General features: G+C 38.2%; 1 protein-coding gene across 6 annotated transcripts in view; it reads left to right on the plus strand.

Moving 5' to 3' along the window:
* Positions 1-23998, plus strand: part of ATP8A2 (ATPase phospholipid transporting 8A2) — a 417881-nt gene that overhangs the window by 277223 nt on the left and 116660 nt on the right. For all 6 annotated transcript variants that reach the window (XM_020788593.3, XM_072993721.2, XM_072993722.2 and 3 more), the window contains 3 exons: positions 8517-8591; positions 15394-15516; positions 18506-18584. In XM_020788593.3, coding sequence (XP_020644252.1) covers positions 8517-8591; positions 15394-15516; positions 18506-18584 — 277 coding nt within the window. The remainder of the gene's footprint in view (positions 1-8516; positions 8592-15393; positions 15517-18505; positions 18585-23998) is intronic.

A 23998-nucleotide genomic window follows, 5' to 3' on the forward strand; every position in this document is an offset into this window, starting at 1 on the left:
GAGCACCGCTCCCTAGAGTCGGACATGACTGGACTAAAAATGTCAAGGGGAACCTTTAACTTTACCACCCACAAGAGCAAGATAATAACCATTTGACTATCTGGTATGATGAATTTGAGGCAGCAGTTGTCGAAATTTCTGACTTGGATGTTGTAGTTCATGGATCTAACTGTGGCCCCTGCTTGTCCTGTGTTAGTGGATATGTTTTGATTTCTGTAGACTTATGGACAGGATCCTTGAAAAGTTGAAGGCCACTACATGTGTTCTGGATCATTGCCCTCCCTGACTTATAAAATCAGCCAGAGGAGGGTTGGGTGAGTGCCATTTTAGTGCAAGATTAGGAGCCTATGATGGTTTCTCAGCTCCCAGGTTCCTGGGTGGAACATTAGCTGGATCCATTTCAGTCTGGCTTCGGAACTGGTTATAGAACAGAGATAACTTTGATCACATTGGTGGACTATCTGTGCTGGGAACAGGAAGTGGGGAGTATTAGCTGATTCTACTGGACTTCTCAGTAGCTTTTGTTACCATCCATCTCTGGATGGGCAGCACTGTTTTACAGTGGCCCCAGTCCTTGCGGGAGGGGCAATCTGAGAAAATAGTGCTGGGGGACCTGCTTGACAGTTTGGTCGTTAGTCTGTGGTATCCATTGGTGATATTTTGTCCCCTGTGCAATTTCGCATATACATGAAACCTCTGGGAGAAGTTGTCTGGAGTACTGACATTCAGCAGCACCACTATGTGGATATTCCCCAGCCCTCTCTCTACTTCCTGTCTAACTCTAAGGAAGCTGTCCATGTTTTAAACCAGGTTGGTGCTGTTAATGGACAAACTGATTGAAACTCAGGCTTGCAGCTGAGGTGTATTTCTGGACTCATCCCTGAACCTCAATGCTCAAGTTTCAGTAGTGGTCTGGAGTGCCTTTTCACATTAAAACTGGCCCACCAGTTGCACCAGCTCTTCGAGATGTCCAGTTTGGCTACAGTGGCACATGCCTTAGTTGCAACCCAGTTGGATCGCTGTAACAATTCTCCTTTGAAGACAGTTCAGAAACTTCACCTGGTTCAGAATACTGCAGCTAGGCTTCTGACTGGGGCTGATTAGAAGGAGCACATACTGTAAGTTCTTTGTTAACAACAGCTTCACCGGCTACCGGTCTGTTTCTGGTCCAGCTTAAAATATAGCTTAAACCCAGGTACCTGAAGGATCATATCTCTCCATATGAGCCTCCCTAAGATTTTCAAAGGATATGTTTTCTCAGTCTCTCAAACCTCTCAGGCATATTTAATGGAGACATGAGAGAGGGCCTTCTCTGTGGCTGCTCCCAGGTTGTGGAATGTCTGGAGGCTAGGTTGGCCCCTTCCCTCTTGTCTTTCCAGCATATGTAAAAACATTTCTTAGTAAACCAGCTTTTAGATTGCACTGGCTATTTAAGCTGGACTGTCCCTGAGATCTTGGGAGTGTTATTTTTAAAGTGCATTTAAAAAGGGTTTTTTAAATTTTTTTAACTGGATAGTTGTTTAATTGAATAATTTATTGTGGTTTAAACTGTACCTGAATTTTAATTATTGTGAGACACCCTGAATCTCTTTATGGGCAAAGCTGGGGTTTACAAAATGATATAAACAAAGAAACAAACAATTTTATGCCATTTTTCCTGCTTCCATAACCAGCCATAAACCTCCCTTTGTGTAAGTGGAGATGGGAACCTTGCATACTTCTATGGCTCCTGGGATGCCTTTCCATGGCACTGAAGCAAAAGAGAATATACTTGGTGAACATATCCAGATGTCCCAAGGTACTTATGTGGAATAGTACATACTGGATAACTATGGTTATACAGATTGGTCAGGGGAAAAAAATCCTTTCTTGTATTTTCATGATAGTTCGCTAATCAAGAAAAAACAATGTGACAAGCCAAATCAATTTCAGTAAACGTTGTCACATTTGTTACTTATTTTTTTAAAACAGAAAACTCCGTACTTAAGTTATTAATTTTATTTATTTATTTATTTATTTCATTTATACCCCGCCTATCTAGTCAATTGTGACCACTCTAGGCGGCTTACAACATACACTTAAAATGAATGTTATGAATTTCGTCTCACACTCCTCTAACAAAGATATAGTTTAAATGCTACATGTTGGGCAGAATAAGATCCTAGTATCAAGAAACAGGGACGTGGTGGCGCTCTGGGCTAAACCGCAGAAGCCTGTGCTGCAGGGTCAGAAGACCAAGCAGTCGTAAGATCGAATCCACGCGATGGAGTGAACTCCCGTCGCTTGTCCCAGCTCCCGCCAACCTAGCGGTTCGAAAGCATACAAATGCGAGTAGATCAATAGGGACCACTTCGGTGGGAAGGTAACAGCGTTCCGTGTCTAAGTCGCACTGGCCATGTGACCATGGAAGATTGTCTTCGGACAAACGCTGGCTCTATGGCTTGGAAACGGGGATGAGCACCGCCTCCTAGAGTCGAACACGATTGGACAAAAATTGTCAAGGGGAACCTTTATCCTTTACCTATCAAGAAACATATCTATCAGAAATACGATTTGAATCAGGACAGATTATTAACTGCACAGGCGATAAACAAACATGCTTTTAAAGGGCAAACTATGTTTTTTAAAGCTTGTTTGCAAGAGCATATGAAATGTGTGTGTGGAAGAAGAGGCTATTTTGAGACTTTAACATATGTAAAGGCATCTCAGCCTAACTATAATTGGTGCCTGTGGCAATTGTTGATACCCTGGCTGCGTCGGCTTTCCATGCCCTTTAGCAGGAAAACATTTCAAGTCCTTGTTAAGCTATCTATTATCTAGACATCATAAGTGCACACATGTAAGAGACAATTTGCTATCCCAGCACCTTAAAGCATTTAAGCAAATTAGTTCCCACAGTTTCAAGCATTAAATGCTCCATATTAATTATGTGCAAAGGCTTCAGTGCAATTAAAATTGCCCAGGAATATGTGCAAGTGAGACCATTTACTGAAAACACATACACACATACCCTATCTCCTTAAAATTCATTTTGTCGTGGCGTGCAAGCAGTATGGTTCTGGAAGTTGATCAATAAATATGATCCCTTCTCCTCTGGGTCACCCTATCTGCCAAAAACAAAATACAAGTCAAAAACAAAATAAAGAAGATAAAAATGTTGCGGCAGCTTAAAGAACAACTGCTACATTTTAATGTATTGGTTTCATGGATAAGCCCACTTCCTCAGATGATAGACTTGTCCACAAAAGCTCACATTAAAATATAGCAGTTGGTATTTAAGGCGCTACAACCTTTTTATCTTCTTTACTTTTTTTTATTAGGTCCAATTCAAGGTGTTGGTTTTAACTTTTAAGACCCTAAATGGCTTGCAGCCTAGCGATCAAATGATGATATGATCATTAAAAAAATATTAGAAAGTGCAGAGATGGATAGATTAACTAAGAGGCTAAAGGGACAAGTAGAATCATCTTTTCATTTGAGCTGGAATTTATGTTATAATTGGTGGAAAGTAAAAATCTTGCAGTAAAGGAACAGAAAATGAATTAAAAGCGGGATGTCATTGATAGGATCTCACCAGAAGAATTATTCCAATATACAAGATTGCCTCTATGTTGATCCTTAGGGTTTTTTTTTCTTTTTTGCTTTTAGATTATCTTTGTTTATTGTTTCATGGTTAGAGATTCTTACACTTTATGTTTACTGTTTAAATGCACACTGTGCTATATATCTATGTTTTCAAGTCTTATGTTGCCAAAAAAGGGGGGATGGAAAACGGGTACTTGGACCCAATTTGGACATTGTCACTTAGGGGTGTACTCACTTCTGTTGCCAGTGGTTTAGACATTAATGGCTGTGTGTTGTGTTATTATGAGGGGACAGTACATTTAAACTGTTATACAAGCTGTATACTCACTGCTTTACATTGCAGCCAAATGTCATTTCTTCAGTGTTGTCACATGAAAAGATATACTAAAATATTTATGAAATGTAAGGGGGTGTACTCACTTCTGTGATATACTGTATATGTATACACGTTTAGTGTGAGCTTTCATGGATAAGTCTGAGCAAATAGACTTGTCCACAAAAGCTCACATTAAAAATATAGCAATTAGTCTTCGTGGTGCTACAATGTTTTTGTATTCTATACTTTTTATTTTTCCTTTTGTTTTGGCCTGGTAGTCCACTGTGGAAACAGTAGTGCGCACACACGCACGCAAAAACACACACACACACACACACACACACACACACACACACACACACACACACACACACACACACACATTCATTTCTTTACCTGAAGCAATGCTTTTATTTAGTCCTCCTTAGATTTTAAATATTTTGATATCAGAGAACACAAACTGATTAGTAGTCATTAGGGTAAAACGTTTCAAAACAAGCAAATGCACTATTTGCTATCATACCTCATAGCCAAAGCCAACTTTTTTTATCACATGGAAAAGGCATTTAACACAAGTCTTATGGTGTAATTATTTTAAAAATGCAATGCATTTTGCATTTTGCTTCATATCCATCCATCTGCATGGGTTTTGCATTTTGAAATACCAGTTGTTTCATTTTTAAAAACAGAACTCAAATTCTAGTGCTTTTATTAGTTTGGGCCCATCTAAATAGTAGCTCCCTTGGAACAAGTGGGTTTGATTATCCAGCAGAGGATTATTTCAATAAAAGATACTTTTCCAACGTTGGATGCAGTTTCAAAAGGTTTGGATTTTGCCCATAAAATTCCCAGCAGCACGTGCATATGATAAAAATTAGTTCAAGACGCTCCATAAAATGTTACAAGTGATGTTTGTGTAGCAAAACCAGATTCACAGTTCTTTTTTTCTAGAGGACAATCGAATTTGGAAAGTCAGAAATGTCTCTCAGCAACTTTTTAATATACAAACTGATCCAAGGATGCAGCATAAATCTTCCAGCAATTTAAAAAGAAGAACCAGTATTCTCTAAGAAGTATTTCTGCTAAACCAAACACAGTTATAATACTGCTTCATAGTAGTGAGTGGGGGAGGATGTAGGATTTACAAGAAAAGGGTGGCCAAAATCCTTATGCCAGGGTAAGAGTAATGATGTCATCCCCTATAGCAGATTTTCACTAACTGGAGTATTTTTTGTTTTGACTTTACTTATATTTTAATAACCATAGATGAGTCCTTGGATGCTGGTGTTTAGCTAAGACAGACTGTGACTGTGTAACACCCCTATGCTATATTGGTTCAACCTAAAGGGGTGGGGCTAAGAAAGAGCAGGGCTGTGAGTAAGAAATTGGAATCAGAATGAGTGGGACAGCTGAAGTGGTCTGAGCTCCTCTTGCTACTTGGACTGCCAAGGCCCTTGCCAACTTAATTTAAATATAATTCCTATATGTTTGTGTTGAAGGAGTGAATCCACACAGTGAATTCATGAATTGCATTCAATTGAACTGGTATTTTAGTGTAGGATTTTGAATATTCCACATGTGGAACTGATTCTTCTAGATAGTGGACACCCAACCCAGTTGAGGAAGATGTCTTGGATTTTTATCTGAATTTGAATGCAAAGGAACTTTTGAACTTTGCAGTTCTACAAGCAGTGTCTGTACTGGTGTTGTTATCTAGGACTTGGGTGCACAAATTGTAGTATTTTGTTGCTGCTTGCAATTGCTCATGTTGTCTGTTATATGATTATGAATAAGAAAAAATGCATTTTGTGAAATTGCATTTGCGTGGTTCATCAGTAGATATCTAAGTAAGCAAATAGCCTCATAGAACTTTAAAGTGTTACAACAACACTGGCAAGCTGGATCAGAGTGATTTGATTTCGCTAAAGCTTAATTTTTATGCTTCTGTTTGGATTAGTGATAACATAGAGAATGTGGATGGTTTCAGGGCCAGTGTGGACATCTGAAATCTGATGTGTTTTGATCCATGCCATAGCTCACCTTCCTTTGATCTCTCCCTCTGCCAATTTCTGTCTCTCCTTTTTTGTTTTATTGTAAGATATTTGGCTTTTTGAAGTGTTTCACAGTACAAGGGAAAAGTGACAGTTTTCCAAAATTCTCCATAATGTACAAACACATACACATAACATGGAAAGCTAGTCTTTTGTAGCTCATTGGAGTGGTTTCTATTTTATATCGATTTTTATCTCTTTTTTTTGGTCCATGCACATGTGATCTAGAACTAAACTAGTATATATCAATATAGTGATAAGGTGATCTAATGCTGAACTTGGTAGTTTATTTTTAAAAATATTTTTTTATTTCTTAAAGAGAAAGAGAAAGATTTTTAGAATGGATATTCCCACTGTTGAAAACACCCAGCTTAGTATATTATTAGACTACCAGCCACAGCCATGCCTACCCCCAACCCTCTTTTCGGTGAATGAAACAACTGATCACATGGGGGACAAAATCTGTTTGAATCACTCCAGATTAAAAAAGTAGAAGCCCTCAGCTGCAGAGGGGAAAAAACTCTGTTAGGAGCAACAGACAGATTTGAATTGGCTTTTGCATTGGATGATCAATTTTTTAAAAAAATGTAAATATATCTATTTTATATCCACAGCAAATCCCACAGTATTTGACCCTGTAGTCACAGCCCAAGTTTATCTTTAAAGTTTTAAATGTTTTTAGTCACTCAGTATGTTCTTGGATACAGCTATAGTTTAATTGCTTTTAATTAATAATTTATTGTATTTTTAATTTGACTTGTTTTAACACAATAAGCCACTTCCATTGGGACTATAAATGAGACTAATAAATAATAAAATACAGTATATGCAGTTCAATTGTGTCCTAGAATCAAAACAGGGACCCTTTAATTAACAGCAGTCTGATTTGGGAGGTCATATAATTTACCTTATGCTGGTATAGTTTAGGAAAGAGGTACTTGTCTGGTGGACTCCAGTCCTGTAAAGAATAATGGAATCCAAGTCAGGGGTGAGGAATCTCACATGTCCAGGTGTTTTGGACTTATAGAAGCTCAGCCAGCACAGCAAATGTTAAGGGATTATGGGATCTGTAATCCAATGGAACAGGAGGACCAAAGATTCATTATTCCTGATTTGTGGATTGGGTCCAGATTCATTCAGATTTAAAGTAGAGTGATTGAAATCACTACAATCTATAGTATGTTAGTTGTGACTAAGTCCCACTTATTTGAATGAGTTCAAATACAACAGTTGGTGGAATACTAACTCTAAAATGTGCCAGCTGTAGGAGGTTTGGAATGAGAAGAAGCCTCTTGTGATGATAGGACAATTTTCCTTTATGCTGGCAGAGCCCCCTTGGGCAAGCTTATCTCAGACTGTTGTGTTGGCTAAGATTAGTTGTGAGAATAGCTGAAGAACGAGCCCACCTAAGTAACTTCCAGTATCCAAGGGAAAGAATTTGGATTTATCACAGAATGGGGAGAATTTGGATTTAACTCAGCTTCAGTTGCATCTAGTATCAGTTCTGCTGGCCCTCAGCTCTCCAACCTAGATAAGACACTATGGGCTAAATAATAAAACCTACCATGAATATGCATACTGTTATCCTTAAGTATCCTACCATTGTTAGAGCAAGGATCTTTGTCAACCTGAGTTTCCCCATTGACATTCTTATCTATTAAAACTGCTGGATTAGAACGAGATGGACTATGTGTGTCCTGGGGCTTCCTTCCAGATCAATGAGCAGAGGTTTCCAGCCTTAGACTTTTGTTTTTCTCCCATGAACCCAAGCTTCCCGTGATATTTACGAAGCTGTTTGTGAAACGATGGAAAGTTTCAAAGCAATGTGCTATGGCATGGTAGGGAGAGTTGAAATTTCAATTAGCCTGGGATGAAAGCTTAGAAAAAATACTTCTTTGAAATTCTTCTTTACAGTGACTGGAGTCCACTGGACAAATACCTCTATCGTAAGCTATACTATACCAGCAAAAGGCAATTCTCAGAATCACTAGCCAGCATGGCCAGGCCTCTTAGCCATACTGGCAGGACACTTCTAGAATTGTTGCCCCCAAATGAAACTTTTCCAAAACTTTGTGTATTCTGTTTTGCAGTAATCCAAAAACTGGTGTCTCTGTGTGTGTTTAAACTGTTATCATGCATTCCAAGTCCCGGGGGTGGGATACAACCTGAAATAAATGAACCATGGGCTAGCGTAGTCTCATGTGTTATTTAGAGGATTAGCTTGGCATGCATGGCTTTTGTGCCTTACATGCTCTGTGAGCAAAATCAGATAATGTTCAGACAATAAGGAATACATATTGAAAGTTTGCTAGCAATAAGATTTTCCTACAGGTTTACAAGAGGTTTATTATTTTAGCATAATGATAGAAATTATAAAGATTGCAGTATCGCTTCAGCAGTGTTAACACTGTTTAAAAGAGAACAACTGTGAACACTTATCTTTAGAATCTATCCAACAGCTGCCTCCACCAGATGATGACCACATTCCAGACTCTCCTCTTCAGTGCATAGAAACTTTTTTGTCACATTGATCTAAAGCTTTGTGTAACTTTCTTCTGTTTCAGCTTTGGTTTGCATTCGTTAATGGATTTTCTGGGCAGATTTTATTTGAGCGCTGGTGCATTGGCCTCTACAATGTGGTAAGTGTCCCCTGTCTCAGCTTGATAACATGCAGACCCCGGATGGTGTACCTCTGCTGTTTATGTCTACACAGTTTATCTCAGCTGATCATCAGTATATGTAGCATGATGTGTATTAGGAACTAGTTTTGCTTTACCTTACATTTTCCTTACATTTGGGGGAGGGGGAAGTGAACAGTCCTCCGTTTGCTACCTCTAAGCAAGAATAGTGTCTTGAAAATATTAACCTATCATGTGCCTGTACACTTGTGGTCCATTAAATCAAATGCTTCGACTTTACAGTGGCTAAGGTATCACTCAGATCACTCAGACCTTGATTTCGATAAATCAAACACTGATTTGGATAAATTGGTATAGGGATGCAAATTGAGAAATAAGTACTGTAATCTAAATCCAAATCTTTCCATAGACAGTGAAGTCACTAGAGGTGTGCAGTATTCTGCACTCTTGAATTGTTTTGTTATTTTTTTTCTTATTATTATTATTATTATTATTATTATTATTATTATTATTATTATTATTATTTTGCTTTCTGCTCCTTACCCTGGCTCTGCTGTGCCCAACCTGATGAAAATTCCTGCTGGATCCAAAAGCTAGTCTGTTTTTGAGATTTTACTGGTCTAAAATTCATTTATGTTTTTATGGTTAGAGAAAGCACCTCATCAGCTGGCAACACACACCTCAATCTCACATCCAACCTGAGAGAACTATAAACAGAGCTCTGAGATGCTTGCTTTCTTTAGCAATGTTTCCACAATCCCCATCCTGTGTTTCTGCTCCAACTGCAGGTTCTTTCACATGTGCCTGACACCAATCCTTAGCTATGGGAATGGGAGGAAGATGAGGCACCTGTTGCATCCAAAATGGGATACTGTGGCTTAGCTTTGGGCCACAAGCCAAAATATGAAACTATATCTTGACATAGGCTTTCTCACTTTGGATACAACAGGAAACTATGAGCTTCTTCACACAGTGGTGTTGGTCCCAGTTGTTCCAAAGCATTCCTGGTATTTCTGTTGCTGATCTGAATTACTCTAAATTAATCGTCCCTTCACTTGCATCCAGACACATGAGGGCTATTGCTGCTGGATGTACTGGTATGTATAGTACATCCTTCCATATATGCTTTGATTTGTCTCTTGACTCTTTGGTCTCAGATCTTATTGCCATGCCCTTTTGCATGTTTTCTCCACCCTAATTCTGCCCATTTCCCCCCTCTTACCTTTGGTTCCCCACCCATCATCTGTCCATAGCACACTTTCATTAACACACTATGGAGAAGTGTTCCAGTTTCAGCCTATCTACATATAACTGCATAATAATCTTCTTTTACTTTAATTTTTTTCACATTTTTACACCTGCTCATAACAGTTGATCTGTGTGTGATGCTTTCCCTGTCTGTGATCAACATCATCACTGCTGCCACCATTTCTCCCTCAAGTAGTGTTCTGCTCCTGATTCTACATTGGTGTTAGACTATTTTGTGCTGCATTGAAAATATTGCCATTAATATATGTTCATTTTTGTTACTTCTATGGAAGAAATTGGGGGGGGGAGATTTCAGGGGTTGCATTTAACATTTGATCCTTTCCCACCGCCCCAAGTTAGAATAATGGAATCATGAAGTTGGGAGGAGCCTACAAGGCCATTGAGTGAAGGAATACAAGTCAAAGGATATATGCCAGGTGGTTGTCTTTGCTTGAGCAATTAACCTTGTCTTCTCGGAAAACAAAATCTCTATGTGTGAGGAGACCATTATAAAGCCTTTGTCGCACTGGCCATGTGACCACGGAAGATTGTCTTCGGACAAAAACGCTGGCTCTATGGCTTGGAAACGGGGATGAGCACCGCTCCCTAGAGTCGAACACGACTGGACAAAAATTGTCTAGGGGAACCTTTACCTTTACCTTCACATTCCAAAAAGTGAGAAATGAAAATGTAGCATTTTGATATTCTGAAACATTGGCCTTGGCGTTATAATATGCTTGTGCATTTTAATTTTTTTTAAAGGAGGGGGGGACAAAATGATGTGTCATATGATACCCAACTGCTGTTAGAAGTGGGGAATTATTCCTGCTTCTGACTGATTCCAGATTAATATGGAGAATTTTAAGAAGGAAGACAGAAGAAGGAAAAGGGAGACTTTTTAATGTAGAAACCAAAAAGGTGGGAGTGTTGCTAAGCCACAGAAGGTGGAGTTGGACAATGGAATACATCCACAAAGAAGTTTCATTTCATGAAAATCATCTACAGATGGCACAGATCAGCAGCAATAAACACCGCACAGTGGTGTGGTACCTCCGTTCGCAAACGCCTCAGTTAACGTAATTTTTGGTTTACGAACAAAAATCCATTGAAAATAATGCCTTGCTTTATGAATTTTTTCCCGCAATACGAAGCAAGTTTGTATTGTGCCTGGGAGGTTTCTAGCGCCGCCCCCATGCATACATTCCTGTGGGAAACCATGTTTTGGTTTGTGAATTTTTCTGTATTATGAAATGTCCCAGAGAGCCCATTAAATTTGTAAACCGAGATACCACTGTAATAGGGTCCACACAAGGAAAAAGTAAGCTTATTTGTCATGCTTTTGACACTGTTGATGCTGGTTTCAACTTGCATCATGTGGACACCAGGAAAAGTACCATGGGTGCAAATAAAATTGAATAATTACTCAGTGGAGAGAGGCCTAGGGTTTAATAAAACCCACAAGTCTTTGATTCTGACACATCAGCAAAGGTGGGGGGAACAATATGCGGCCATAACACTTGTACTCTGTAAGAGTTTTTTTTTTTTAAAGAAACCAACAAACAACTAAGACATTTAAATCCAAATGAGGTATTTTTCCATCTTTAATCCTTGGTAGCCTAGAAATATTGTTCTTTGGAAGGAGTACATGGGTTCCTGCTATGTCTGCCCTTTCTATTTCACTGGATCATTGTGGCTGCCTTTTTTGTTTTCTAAGATCTCAAAATCACTTGTGGAATTCTTTGGACATTTGTAAATTGCTTTATTTTGTCATGTTTGTCCATGTAAATATCCTAGGAGGAGAATCCTATTTTAAGTGATGAAATTCCTGTGGGGAGAGGGGGAAGCTTGCCTGTTTTGTGTATCTTTTTTTGAGTCCTGCTGGAAAGGAACAGGCATCTTCTCCTTGTTGCTTTTTACTGCGTGTGAACAACAATGCTCTTTTGTATCAATTAAATCACATGCAAAGGCTCTCCTTAATTCCAGAAGGGTAGCCCTATTAGTCTGTTTAAGGCTGACAACTGAAGAGTCCTGCAAACACTTTAAAGATGACACATTTATTGTGGCATAAGCTTTTGCACTTTTGTGAACCAGGGCTTATTCTACCAGGTACATCTGATGAAGTAGGCGATTCCCGGAACCTTCTGCCATAATAAAAGCTGCTTGTCTTTAAAGTGTCATGGGACTCTTTTGTGCCTATGTGTGAATACCATTTACCATTAGTCATTTGAAACCTCTCCAAAATATTAAGGGGACTTCTCACCCCATTCCCATCAGGATTAAAGTGTGACACATACATAGGATGGATTAGCATGTCCCAAGAGCCTTGTTATACAAAGCTCTCATGGGAATAACAGTGTCCCTTGTGTCTCATGATTGCTCAACCAGCAGCTGTAATTGGGGGCAATCTCCCAAGAAGGAAACAGTGACATGTTCCCCATGAGTGTAGACACAGCAGGGAAAGTCAATCATATGAGCTGCCCATTAGTCTTGGCTCTCATTTAATGCACAAGAATACAAAATGCTCTCAATGTAGCCATCTGGTGTGTTGCTTTGTGACTAATTCAAAAGAGACTGATGACATCATGGAGCTAGGAAATGTACTTGCTCTTACTGATCCCTAGGAATAGCTGGCTCTTTGTTGAAGTTGATCTTCACCTGTATTCTGAAACATCTCTGGCAGGGATCATACTCCAAACTTTAACAATGAAAGGATTTCCCCCCCCCCTTTTAATAAAGAAAATAAATAGAAATTGTATATAATTATATACAGCCAGTTTAATGTACATATAGTGCAGAGATACACGTTTAAGTTAGAAATCAAGTTAAAATCAAGTTATGTAGCATTCAGGATTGATAGCCAGTGGGGATATTCATGTTTCTGAGTAGGAATGGGGGCAACATTTGTTCCTTTCACATTTTAGTGTGGACCAAACTAATTTGCACTTCAGAAATTCATATGCAAACTAAACACAATTAAACTTTGGTTTTTCAATACTTCTTTAAATGTTCTTCTCCAATCAAAAATGCATAATAAGGAAAAATGCTTGCAAAAAAATTAATTTAGGAAATCAAAATCATTCATCATTATTACCATCTGGTTGTTATACTTATCCTCAGGAACAAAGAAAAATATACCTTATAGAATTTGGAGTTCCATCAACAAACCTCAAAAATACTGACGATACAAATGGAAATTAAAACAATATGGAAGCAAGATCTGGTCTTATTCTTCCCCATATTAAGTGCAGCAACTGGAATCATTCCAAACATTTCAGCTACCAGTTTAAAGCAATTGTTAATAGCTGCTAATTTGCTTCCTGAAATTAAAAATCAATGATAACAATAAGTCATAAGTGTATCATTTGTAACTATATAACTCCAGTTTGATTTTAAAGTACAGGAAGGTGTACGAGGAGCAGCACATGAGAGTAACTGAGGCTTGGGGAAAAGGTGGGCTATAGACTAAAGATTCCTAGGTGTAAACTCTAAAAGAGTCCCTGTTACATGAAGGGAGAATACTGTCAGTTGTAACATCTATCATCAACCTAGTTTGAGGACAAAAAGATAATGGGAGTGAGGTATCTGTTCATTTTCATACCTTGATTTGAATTAATAATCCCTTTTGGTTGGCTGCAGTCCTCTTGTAACAATAAATTAATGTAGATTAATAGTTTTCCTCTCCCCTTTACATGAATGGTTGGCTAATCATGGGTAACTAACAATCTTGTACAGTACTGTTAGAATATTACTTTCAGAATGTTGTAGTGGATAAAATGACAGATTAGGGTTCAGGAGTCCTGGGTTTGAAACCCCAGTTGGCCATGGAAACTCATCTGTTATGGGTAGGAGTGGAATTCGGAAAATCACTCCTTAAATATCTTATTTACCTTGAAAATCCTGTTAAGGTTTTTATAAATCGAATATGATTTTATAGTACACCGCACACACACTCACATCATAAGAATATTCCCCTGACAAAATTGATCAGGTTCTTAAACCTATTTTCCTCACTCTTTGCACTGAAGCTTCCTCGTTATTGTCCGTATGATATACAAATTTAGATTCAACTATAAATTCAATCAGTTTACTCTTCAATACATTTTCTTGGAAATTAAGTCCCATTGATAATTGGTGGAAATTAGTTCCAAGTGACATTCTGCATGATCATAGATGCATGATGTTACTTGAGCACTGCAGAATGTTCCACTGGAACAAACAATTCAGGGGGAAATAGTAATGCATTTTAATTCATTAATTCATCTAAGACATCTTAGAAGTAAAGGCAAAACACAGTAAATCAGTGCAAGCCAAAATCAAAAGAAAAGCTCATCAAGGCCCTTCTCACAAGGCACTGCTTGGTGAATGAATGTTCGGTGGTGGTGAGAAAAACAGTCTAGTTAGAGCTAGAGTCTTTATCTGTATGCCATCTTTTCTCCTCATTTCCATGATTAATAGCAGGTTTTTATACAAAATGTGATCCACAAACCTCTTAAGTTGTTGCATGACTTCATTTAATGACAGGGATGGGGTTTGTGTTGCTGGGTTGCAAATCTCCTCACTCTACACCACTGTTGATGCTGTCCAGCAGTCTTATTCCTAGTTCCAAATAGAGTAAACTCATTGAATCATCTGTTAATCATGAGTCAACGCTTATCTAAATGTCACAGGTTCAATACAGCTGCTCTCGTTCAGACAAAGCATAGAATTCTGGCAAAAATTCTTGTTAGCTACCTTGGAAGCCCATAATAAAAGGGCAGGGATATAATGTCTATATTAATTCATTACAGGCAGATGAAATTAATTAATTCCCTAATTTGATTACTCATCTGAATTTAATTAGCCAATCAATTAAAATAATAATGTTTGTAATGAATATAATTTATAAAAAAATAAACAGAAAATAGTTTGCCTGAAAAGAAATAATAAAAATGAATGATAGAGGTGACAAGCCTCAGTCATTGCTTCATTTGCTTTACTTCGGTTAACTGCAATCTTACTGGTGATTTATGTGAGCGTGACTTGAATAGTATAGTATACTATAATGAGTTGCTGCTGATTAACAAAGTGCTGGTTGCATTGCTAGGCATGTGTCTCGTAATGTGACCAGCGCTTCATTATTTGGCAGCAGTTCACCTCTGAGTTATGCTACTTAATTTATGTATGCATAAATCACGTACAAGATACTGGTCATTATTTCAAAATATGTGTTAACAAGGACCTATTTTGGAGACTGTCCAAGGCCTCAAGTGTATTGTAATCTCCTATCTTGCATAAGATGTACCTCTTTTCTCCTTCATTGCCAGCGTACTTAATCCCATGGGACTCCTCCTGGAGTCAATTTCAGCCTTTCATACTGTAGCTCATAGCATTGCACTAGAAAAGGTTTTGCACTTCTGACTGAACCCTTTAGGTTTAGCACCACTGACTTCAGTCAAGCCGTTGCTGTTGATTTTAAACAGTGTCAGGATTTTCTCCCAGGTATGACTCTTACCTTTCGACTTGTTTATACAGTTAACCATGTGTTATCTTTAATATCTTCTCTTGTTTTCTCTAGATTTTCACAGCATTGCCTCCCTTCACCTTGGGAATCTTTGAACGCTCATGCACTCAAGACAACATGCTTAGGTTTCCCCAACTCTACAAAATTACACAAAATGCTGATGGGTTCAATAGCAGGGTAAGGAACTATGTTTGTCTGAGGCATAGAGAGAGTAAGAGGGAACTTCAGATTTAAACTGAAATTTTAATTTGTACATATAGTATACCAGTTTTGCGCTGCTGGAAATGGTCAATAATTCATGTCCAGGACTATAAAGCAACTGAAATTATTCTTCTTTGTGATTCTTTCTATGTTACACATTTTTATGGTCTGTAAAATGCAGATAGCAAGATTGAAGAGCTGCTGTGTCAGCAGAGTTTAGGAAGATTATTATTTGGACTACAACTCCCAGAATCCCACAAGTAGCATGCTACTGAAGGATTCTGTAAATCATTGTTCTAAAAGTAACTGGGACTGAGGCTAGAAGGCAGCTACATTTATTTATTTATTTATTTGCCTGTTTATTTATTGTATTTCTGTACTGATCTTCAGTCAAAGTTCCAAAGCTGGTTTCCCTAATTTGCTGATATCTAATGTCAAGCCACAATGTAGTATTGCAGACACAAACTACAATAAACTGCAAACTTGCACTAACCCTAACTCTTCCCTCTTTTTCTCTACATCATGTGAAGGAATTTGCAATATTTCACTTTCAATTCTAGTGTCCTATCCAGCAAACCATGATTAATTTTAACTATGGATAGTGGAAACAAAGCAACCACAAATCATGATGGTTCCCAGTAACCATGCTTAAATTTAATCACACTTTATAGTTCAGATAACATACTAACCAGCAGCCTTGGAGAAGATGGATAAAGTTTGTGAATCTGTGGCTTGCTGTACTTGTTCTTCCAATACTAAATTGTGATTTAGTATAACATTCAAAACAGCCTTGTAAGAAAAAAAAAGAATATAACAGGAAACAAAAATTTAAAAGCTAGATAAAACTGAAGAGCAGGGTTATACTTGCATCTAGCTGGCTAGATAGATCCATTAGTTCAATTTCCCACTGTGTATTCCAGAAGAGCCAGCCTGTTTGTACAGATGCCCTCAGAACAAGGGAATTGTGAGCCACTTCTAAGTACTTTTTATCTAGAAAACTCTGAGAAGAGTCATCATAGGTCAGAATTGACTTGATGCCACATTATTATTATTATTATTATTATTATTATTATTATTATTATTATTATTATTATTATTATTATTATTATTATTATTATTATTATTATTATTATTATTATTATTATTATTATTATTATTATTATTATTATTTTGTTGTTGTTGTTGTTGTTGTTGTTGTTGCTGCTGCTGCTGCTGCTGCTGCTGCTGCTGCTGCTGCTGCTGCTAAAATGCCTGGGAAAACAATTCTTTGGTGCAAAAATGTCAGGAGTGTCGGTGACAGGATGACCTCTCATAGGTGTATTCTTAGAATATCATCACTGAAAAGGCCTTCTGCTTAGCAGCTACATAAGTCACCTCAGATTGCATAGCTGACTACTGAAACCCTTAATGTATGGATGCATGTGACATAGGGAGCAAATTTGGTCCTTAATAATTTAATGCCTTTGATGATCGAAGTCAGCATTTTTCAGCCATAAAACCTTGTAATGCTTCTTCAGTATGGAAACCACTACAGCTTCTGTGCTAATGGCCCTTCATTCATACGTTAATTGCTTCTCAGTCATCTTTGTGCTGAAAATCCTTGTGATACCAGGCATACTATTTCACAGTCCAGCACATTGTTTCTTTGGACAGTGTTGGGACACTGCTTGGATTCTTAAAATAAAGAACACCATGGCTCATCATGTTTGTTTGGAAGTTTGAACCTGTGAGGGTTGGTTGTACTTCTTCAAAGTTAAGGATATATATGTGCTTCAAGTTTTCCTTCTCTTAATTATTTCACATGTTCCACAACAGCTCAGGTATTAGGAACATGTTGAAATGTTAAGCCATGGTCACCTTTGGGTTTAGTTGAGTCCTGAATATTGGATTCTAGTTCCCATGTGCCTGAAGCTGATCTCCCAAAGTCTTCAGTGCATTGAACTGACTGACGTGCATCCAGCTTTTGGTTGCACACAGAAGTCAACATATGCTGAATTAAAATAGTGTCTAATGTCAGTTCAAAGTTCCATGTGTAGTGACTGAAAGTAGAATCTTGGTGGTAGGACTCACATATTCTTAAGAGAATTCCCTTTATCTGCATATAAATTAATCAAGCTCACAGCATGTTCCCTATGTGGTGCATTCTCAGGATGTAGGCAAGCTGCAACTAATTTGAGAGTGTGTAATGAAATTTCCCACACTTTCACCTGATGGCTTTTTCTAAGAACCAGCACCACTGCCTTCCCCCAAGAGGTTTTGTGAAAATATTGAGATGACTTTATTGTTTCTGTCAGGGTGTGGGTTTAAAAAGATGTTTCAGGGAGATATGCAGGTAAAGTTACACTGATGTATTTTCTTTTCATATTTTGGAGAATTTCCTCCAGCTTTAACTCTCTTGTTTTACTAACCTATTCAGACTTTTCAGCGCAGTACGGTTCAAGGAAAGAAATGTTCTGGTTCTTGTTGGAGGGGTCTAAAATTTAAAGATGATGTGAAGCCCCAGAAAGTCAATCAAACATTCAGTATATTTTCTTTAATTTCAAATTATTTCCATTCCAAATGTGGGGGGAAATATCTGTGAATTCTGACAAATTCTTTTCAAAAAATGGTTGAAATGCAATTGCCACCCAGCCCTCTTGTCCCTGAATGTCTGCATATAAAAATTTAAGCCATGTAAACTATTGTAATTCTCTATTTATTGCACAAATTTTTACAGCTGTAGAGCATTCAGGAGAGAAGAGTATTTTAGCTTTGGTTGCCTGATTTTGTATTTTATTCTCTCTTTCTCTCTGTGTGTCTCTTGTAACATTCAGCCAGCCTGGCCATATTTTTTTTTAAAAAAAGGGTTTACAGTAAAAATAAGTTTTAAAAAACACAACTTTTCTAATGAATCATTTGATGGGAGTTAAAACAGATTTGGAGTGCTTAGTCAGCCTCCTGACTTCCTTGTTTTGTTTTCCCGTAGGTGTTCTGGGGTCACTGCATCAACGCCTTGATCCATTCCATCATTCTCTTTTGGTTTCCATTGAAAGCTCTGGAACATGGTAAATAAATCTTTCATTTTCCCTCCATGTATCAGCCAAGTGGTCTTCAGCCTTTGTAAATTAGCTGCAGTGTGTTTGTGGGTCACAACAGATTTGTAGGAAATTAATCACAACAGACAGACCAAGAACTTTCAAGGCTCAAGCATTTATCAGCAGTGACCTTCCAGATCCTCCTTTTTTGCATGCAGTTTCGACAGACAGCAATTTTCATTGTTCAGATTTTGTAAGCATAAAATTCAAGAGGAGCAACATTTATTCAGGACTGATTTACATACATAAGTATGATTACGATGAATAGGTTGGTCTTCTGAATCTTTTGGTGTCAGATTTTTGTTAGGGCTAGAGTGAAGCTTATGATTGCACCAAATGTTTATGGACTTTGTTCAGTGATTTGAGGATAAATAGTTTTGTGAAATACCTCTCTTTTTTTCTTTCTCTGAACCAGTCTGCTGATCCTTCAGCAATTTTATTTGGATGTATTGCCTACTGAAAGTAAAGATCGGGACTTATTATTTCTTATTGGATAGCCTTTATGTTGCATGACTAGAGATGGGTACAAATTAAAAAACAAATCACCAGGTTTGTTCAAAAATTACTAATGCATTGATTCATATTCTTATGAATCAATTCCCTTGATGAATCAACACATTTTTAGTGATTTTTGATTCATTGATTTGTTTGGCTATAGAACAGCCAACAATGCACCTAGATACACCTAAACCACAGAGAAGCTTCACATGACTCTCCACTACAGATTCTCCATGTTTGGTGAAGATTGGATTTCCCCAAGACAGCTGCTAAAGGGTACTTTCCTGCAGGGAGGGGATGAACTTTGTGGGTGTACAAATTGGATGACTGAAACGCAAACTTCACCAAACGTACAGGGCTTGTAGAGGAGCATCAGGGGAATTTCCCCTCCAATTTGGTGTATCTAGGTGCTTGGAAGGCTTTTTTATAGAGTTTTAATTAAAAACCAAATTGACAAATCAATTCATCGATTCATCAGAAAAAAATCATAAATTCGTAATTTGTGATTCATTGACCTTGACAAATTGCAACTCAAAACAAATCACCATTTTTCTGATTCATGCCCATCTCTATGCAAGATCAGCCGTTAGTCTCTGATGGTGTCTATAAGGACACACACATTCCCATTGAAAAAACAGCAAGGTGTGCATTGTATGTAATGCACATTGTGATTTTATTTTCACACACACCCATGTCAGTTTTAGTCACCAATTCAGTCTTGAATGTACGGGAGGAAAGATTCACCTACTCTGTAGAATTGCGTGTGTTTTGGTTGTTGTGGGTTTTTTGGGCTCTTTGGCCGTGTTCTGAAGGTTGTTCTTCCTAACATTTCACCAGTCTCTGTGGCCGACATCTTCAGCGGACAGCACTGTGTGTGTGTTTTATTTGCATATTCAGCAGCTGCCCATCATTATGGTCCCAGAGCTTGGAAAAGTTAACTTTTCTGGACTATAACTATGAAAATCTCTCAGTTAGTTTGGGAAATGGCTATGCTGGCCTGAGGATTTAAGTACGTGTAGTTATCTGGGCCCTGGTGAGTGGCAAAGGAGGCGCCTATTAGCTCCCTAAAATTCAAAGGACAAATCAGAATAGTGCTTTCCAGGGAAAACAAAGTGATCCATTCTACCTACTCCGGTTCTCTTCCCTCTGAAAGGAATGCTGCTGAAGTCCTAAAATATAGATGAGTCAAAACATGTATTTTTAGATTGGTGGAACCAATGAGAAATCGTCCTGCCATGCAGCCTGTTGGAGAATAATCAAGCAGCAACAAAGGAGTGATGTTAACAAGTGGGTTCAGTTCTTTGGCATTCAGAATGATTCCCTGAGCATTTGTAAAAGAATCACATTGACACTTGTTTCTAAGAAAAATAGAAAATGTATTTTTATTAGGGAAGGACACTTCTAGGAAAAGTGATAAAAATCATAGTTTTAGCTAACTAGGGATGTGGTCAGATGAAAATATAGCTTGTGTTTTCAATCTCCCGTGGCACAATCCAGTGTGATCTATTTTACAACAATTAAATGACATAAGAAATTGTGAACCAGACCGAACCTGCTTAGTGTCTTATCTGAATCTTTTTTTTGTCCAGTGGCAGGGCTTTATTTATTTGTTTGTTTGTTTGTTTGTTTGTTTATGTTGTTGTTGTTGTTGTTGTTGTTGTTGTTGTTGTTGTTGTTGTTGTTATTATTATTATTATTATTATTATTATTATTATTATTATTATTAGGAGCTGGGCTGAGCCAATTCTTGTGCATGGAAGGGTCACTTTGAGGGAGATTGCTCCAAGTGAAGCAATTCTTTCTAGTGCAATCAAACATGATCCTATATTGCCATCTAATTTCACCCTAAGAGCTTTTCTACACGGGCTCTTTTGGAGTGGGCTGGTATGGCTAAATAGGACCACTTGGGGTCAGGTGAAACTGTGATATGCCATTTGGTGTAATCCCCTCATCCAATTGGCATATTAGAGTTCCACCAACTATATTTTGTCCTGCTCCTTCCATAAGCAAGTCACTTCAAGATATCATAAAATTGAATACCTTCTCTGTGCCTAAGTGAAGTGCAGGGGAAGTGAAATTTCTTTTATGGCTCTGGTAGACTATTGCTGAGATGCTGCATCAGGTTTTTTTAAAGAAAAAATAATATTTTCTTTGGTTTCCCAACCGGTCCTTCAGACAAACTAAAGAAAAGAAGACTCACTTTTGGTCCATTCCCAGCAATCTTTAAACAGATCAAAGTACTGTAGAGTGATTATACACACATCAAAAAACTAGAAGCTCAGAAAGGTGGAGGCAGGACAGCTTAGGAAAGTTTAGTACATTCTAGTGTGTAATAGCTTTGGGGAGGAGTGAACAAATCCATCTCCACAATGGGATAAATGCCCATCTCATTGAGCCCTAAGTTGGAGCTATCAGGAATCATGGCTGCCCCTTTCATTTCTAGAGTACAAAAGCAAAGACCTCTCCTCCTTGGAGGGATAAGATAGAGGTATGAGGAGGAAAGAAATGACAGACTAAGAATAGCAATCGAAGGTTGATGGAATGGTATCACAGTCTAGGAAATCAGAGGCAGTTGTCTCTCTCCGATTCATATTCAAGGACATGCATCTTCTTGAGTGTAAGCTGAGTTCCATCCAGTCACTTCCTACACAGTCCTGCTTCCTGTATGTCATTTTAGTTACTTGAAGCGACTGGTCATCAGTTGAAAGAATGCGATGTGAAAAGCTTATCACTCTGAGACTAGAGCTCCATAAAATTGACCAATGAACTCTAATATAACTGAACTCAACCAGAGGTTATGTGGTCAGCATAAAAATAAATAAATAAAGCATTTATCCTTGTGTATCTTCTTGAACTTAGGTTTCTGCTGTTCATACTTAGGAGCCAATTTCCACAGTGGTCATTGAATTTATGATTACATCTAGTCTTACTGTCATTGTCAGAAAGCCTAAAGATTTAAAATTAATTTATATATATATATATTTATATATATATGCAAGGATATATTTAAAAAACCTAACAGGTTTCTATCAGAAATAAAAACCTGGCTGTTTTTGCTGTTGAGGGAAGGAGATATATATTTATCATGCTGCTCTTTCATCCATACCCAGAAAGATTAGGACCACACACACCAGAAAGACCAGTTAATGACCATTAACGACAATGAGTAGAGAGGGACTGCAGAAGTGAGATTATCCCTCACCCCCAGTCCTTTATCCTTCTGACGAGCCTATTCAGACCAGGGGGAAGTGAAACCAATGTGGAGGATATATCAAGGATCTCCTACCACCTCTCCTCAGACTGAAGAAGCTACTTGGATCAGTAGCAAAACATTTCAGCCTAAGAAGAAAGAAATCCAGTTGCCATGAGTCAATGTACAGATAACCATATTTGGATGACTGAGAATCTTCACAGGATGAAAAATTGTGTCATTCACGCTGGCATGTTCTTTAACCTTTTGAGTTATTTAAGATGCAGTGTGCATATGTGCAATGAATGGACACTTGTGTAGCCTTGCAAATATGTGTTCATAGCACATCTTCCTGACCATCACTGTCAAATGCAGAGGCAGAAGAATCTTTCCAGGGCCCTGAGATTGTGAAAAAGCAAGGCAGGGTTTTACAAGGGAAAACACAAAGACAAAACTATGGCATTGAAATTCTTCTAAAATACCTAGACGTAACTGGATTTCTTTGTAACATTTCACTGTACACTATGCTAGGGAAAGCAACCACTGAACTTTGGCTGGAGGCAGAACTAAAAGTTCACAAGCTTTGTAAAGCCATGGCTAAAATCTGTCACAGCTTAATTCTCAAAGAAAAGCTAATCCTCAGATAATTTCATATGGAAATGATCATTTCCTGCCTCATACACTTGTGCTGGAGAAGAAGAGGAAAAAGGAGCACACAACTCCCTTTGGCTGTTATTTAAACTACAAAATCAAGGTGAAGAACTGAGGATTTCCAGATGCTTTTTGTCTCCAACATCCAGCAGTTCTACCCAGTAGTCCAAAAAGGTCTGGAATCTCAGTTCCCCTTTCCTGTGCTAACCTATGGTTGAGCATTAAAAGCAAAATAACAAACTGTTACTTTTTAAAAATGTCATTATGTTACTAGCCAGTAATACAAAACATACAGTGGTGCCCCACTGGACGACGATATTGCGTTCCAGCAAAATCGCTGTGAAGCGAAATCGTTGTCAAGCGAAAAAAAAATCCCCATTGGAATGCATTGAAAACTGGTCAATGCGTTCCAATGGGGGAAATACCTGCTTGTCCAGCAAAGATTGCCCATAGAGAACCGCCGATCAGCTGTTCTAAATCGCTGTAATGCAAAGCTTCCATCCGGAAAGCAGCCATTTTGAGAAGGGAGGGAAGCCATTTTGCGGAGGGAAGCCATTTTGTGGAGCCAGAAAAAACATCATTTTGCAAACAAGCTCCTAATCAGGCTCCTAATCAACATAAAGCGGATTTCCCCCCATTGGAACCATCATTTTGCGATCCCAATAGCGATCACAAAAATGTCGTTAAGCGATTTCTACGTCATGCGGGGTAAGCGTCTAGCGGGGCACCACTGTACGTTCTTTCTATTCATCTTATTGTTGGGCTAGTACATGGACCATGTGATATTTCGCCATCAATGTTTGGTGAGGCAGATATCTATAACTAGAAAACTGACTAAAAGTTACATTTATGCTGCAAAGCAATTCAGTGTCCCATTAAATTACAACCACGGTGTAATGTAGTTGCAGTTTTTATTGGGAAACTGAATTAATTTCAGTAAATCATTTTTTGTAACTACAGTGGTGCCCCGCATAGCGAGGTTAATCCGTTCCGAATTAACCGTCGCTATGGGGAAACATCGCTATACGGAACGGAAAACGCCATA

This window comes from Pogona vitticeps, chromosome 3 (assembly GCF_051106095.1).
Source record: "Pogona vitticeps strain Pit_001003342236 chromosome 3, PviZW2.1, whole genome shotgun sequence".
In the NCBI taxonomy this organism is placed as follows: Eukaryota; Metazoa; Chordata; class Lepidosauria; order Squamata; family Agamidae; genus Pogona; species Pogona vitticeps.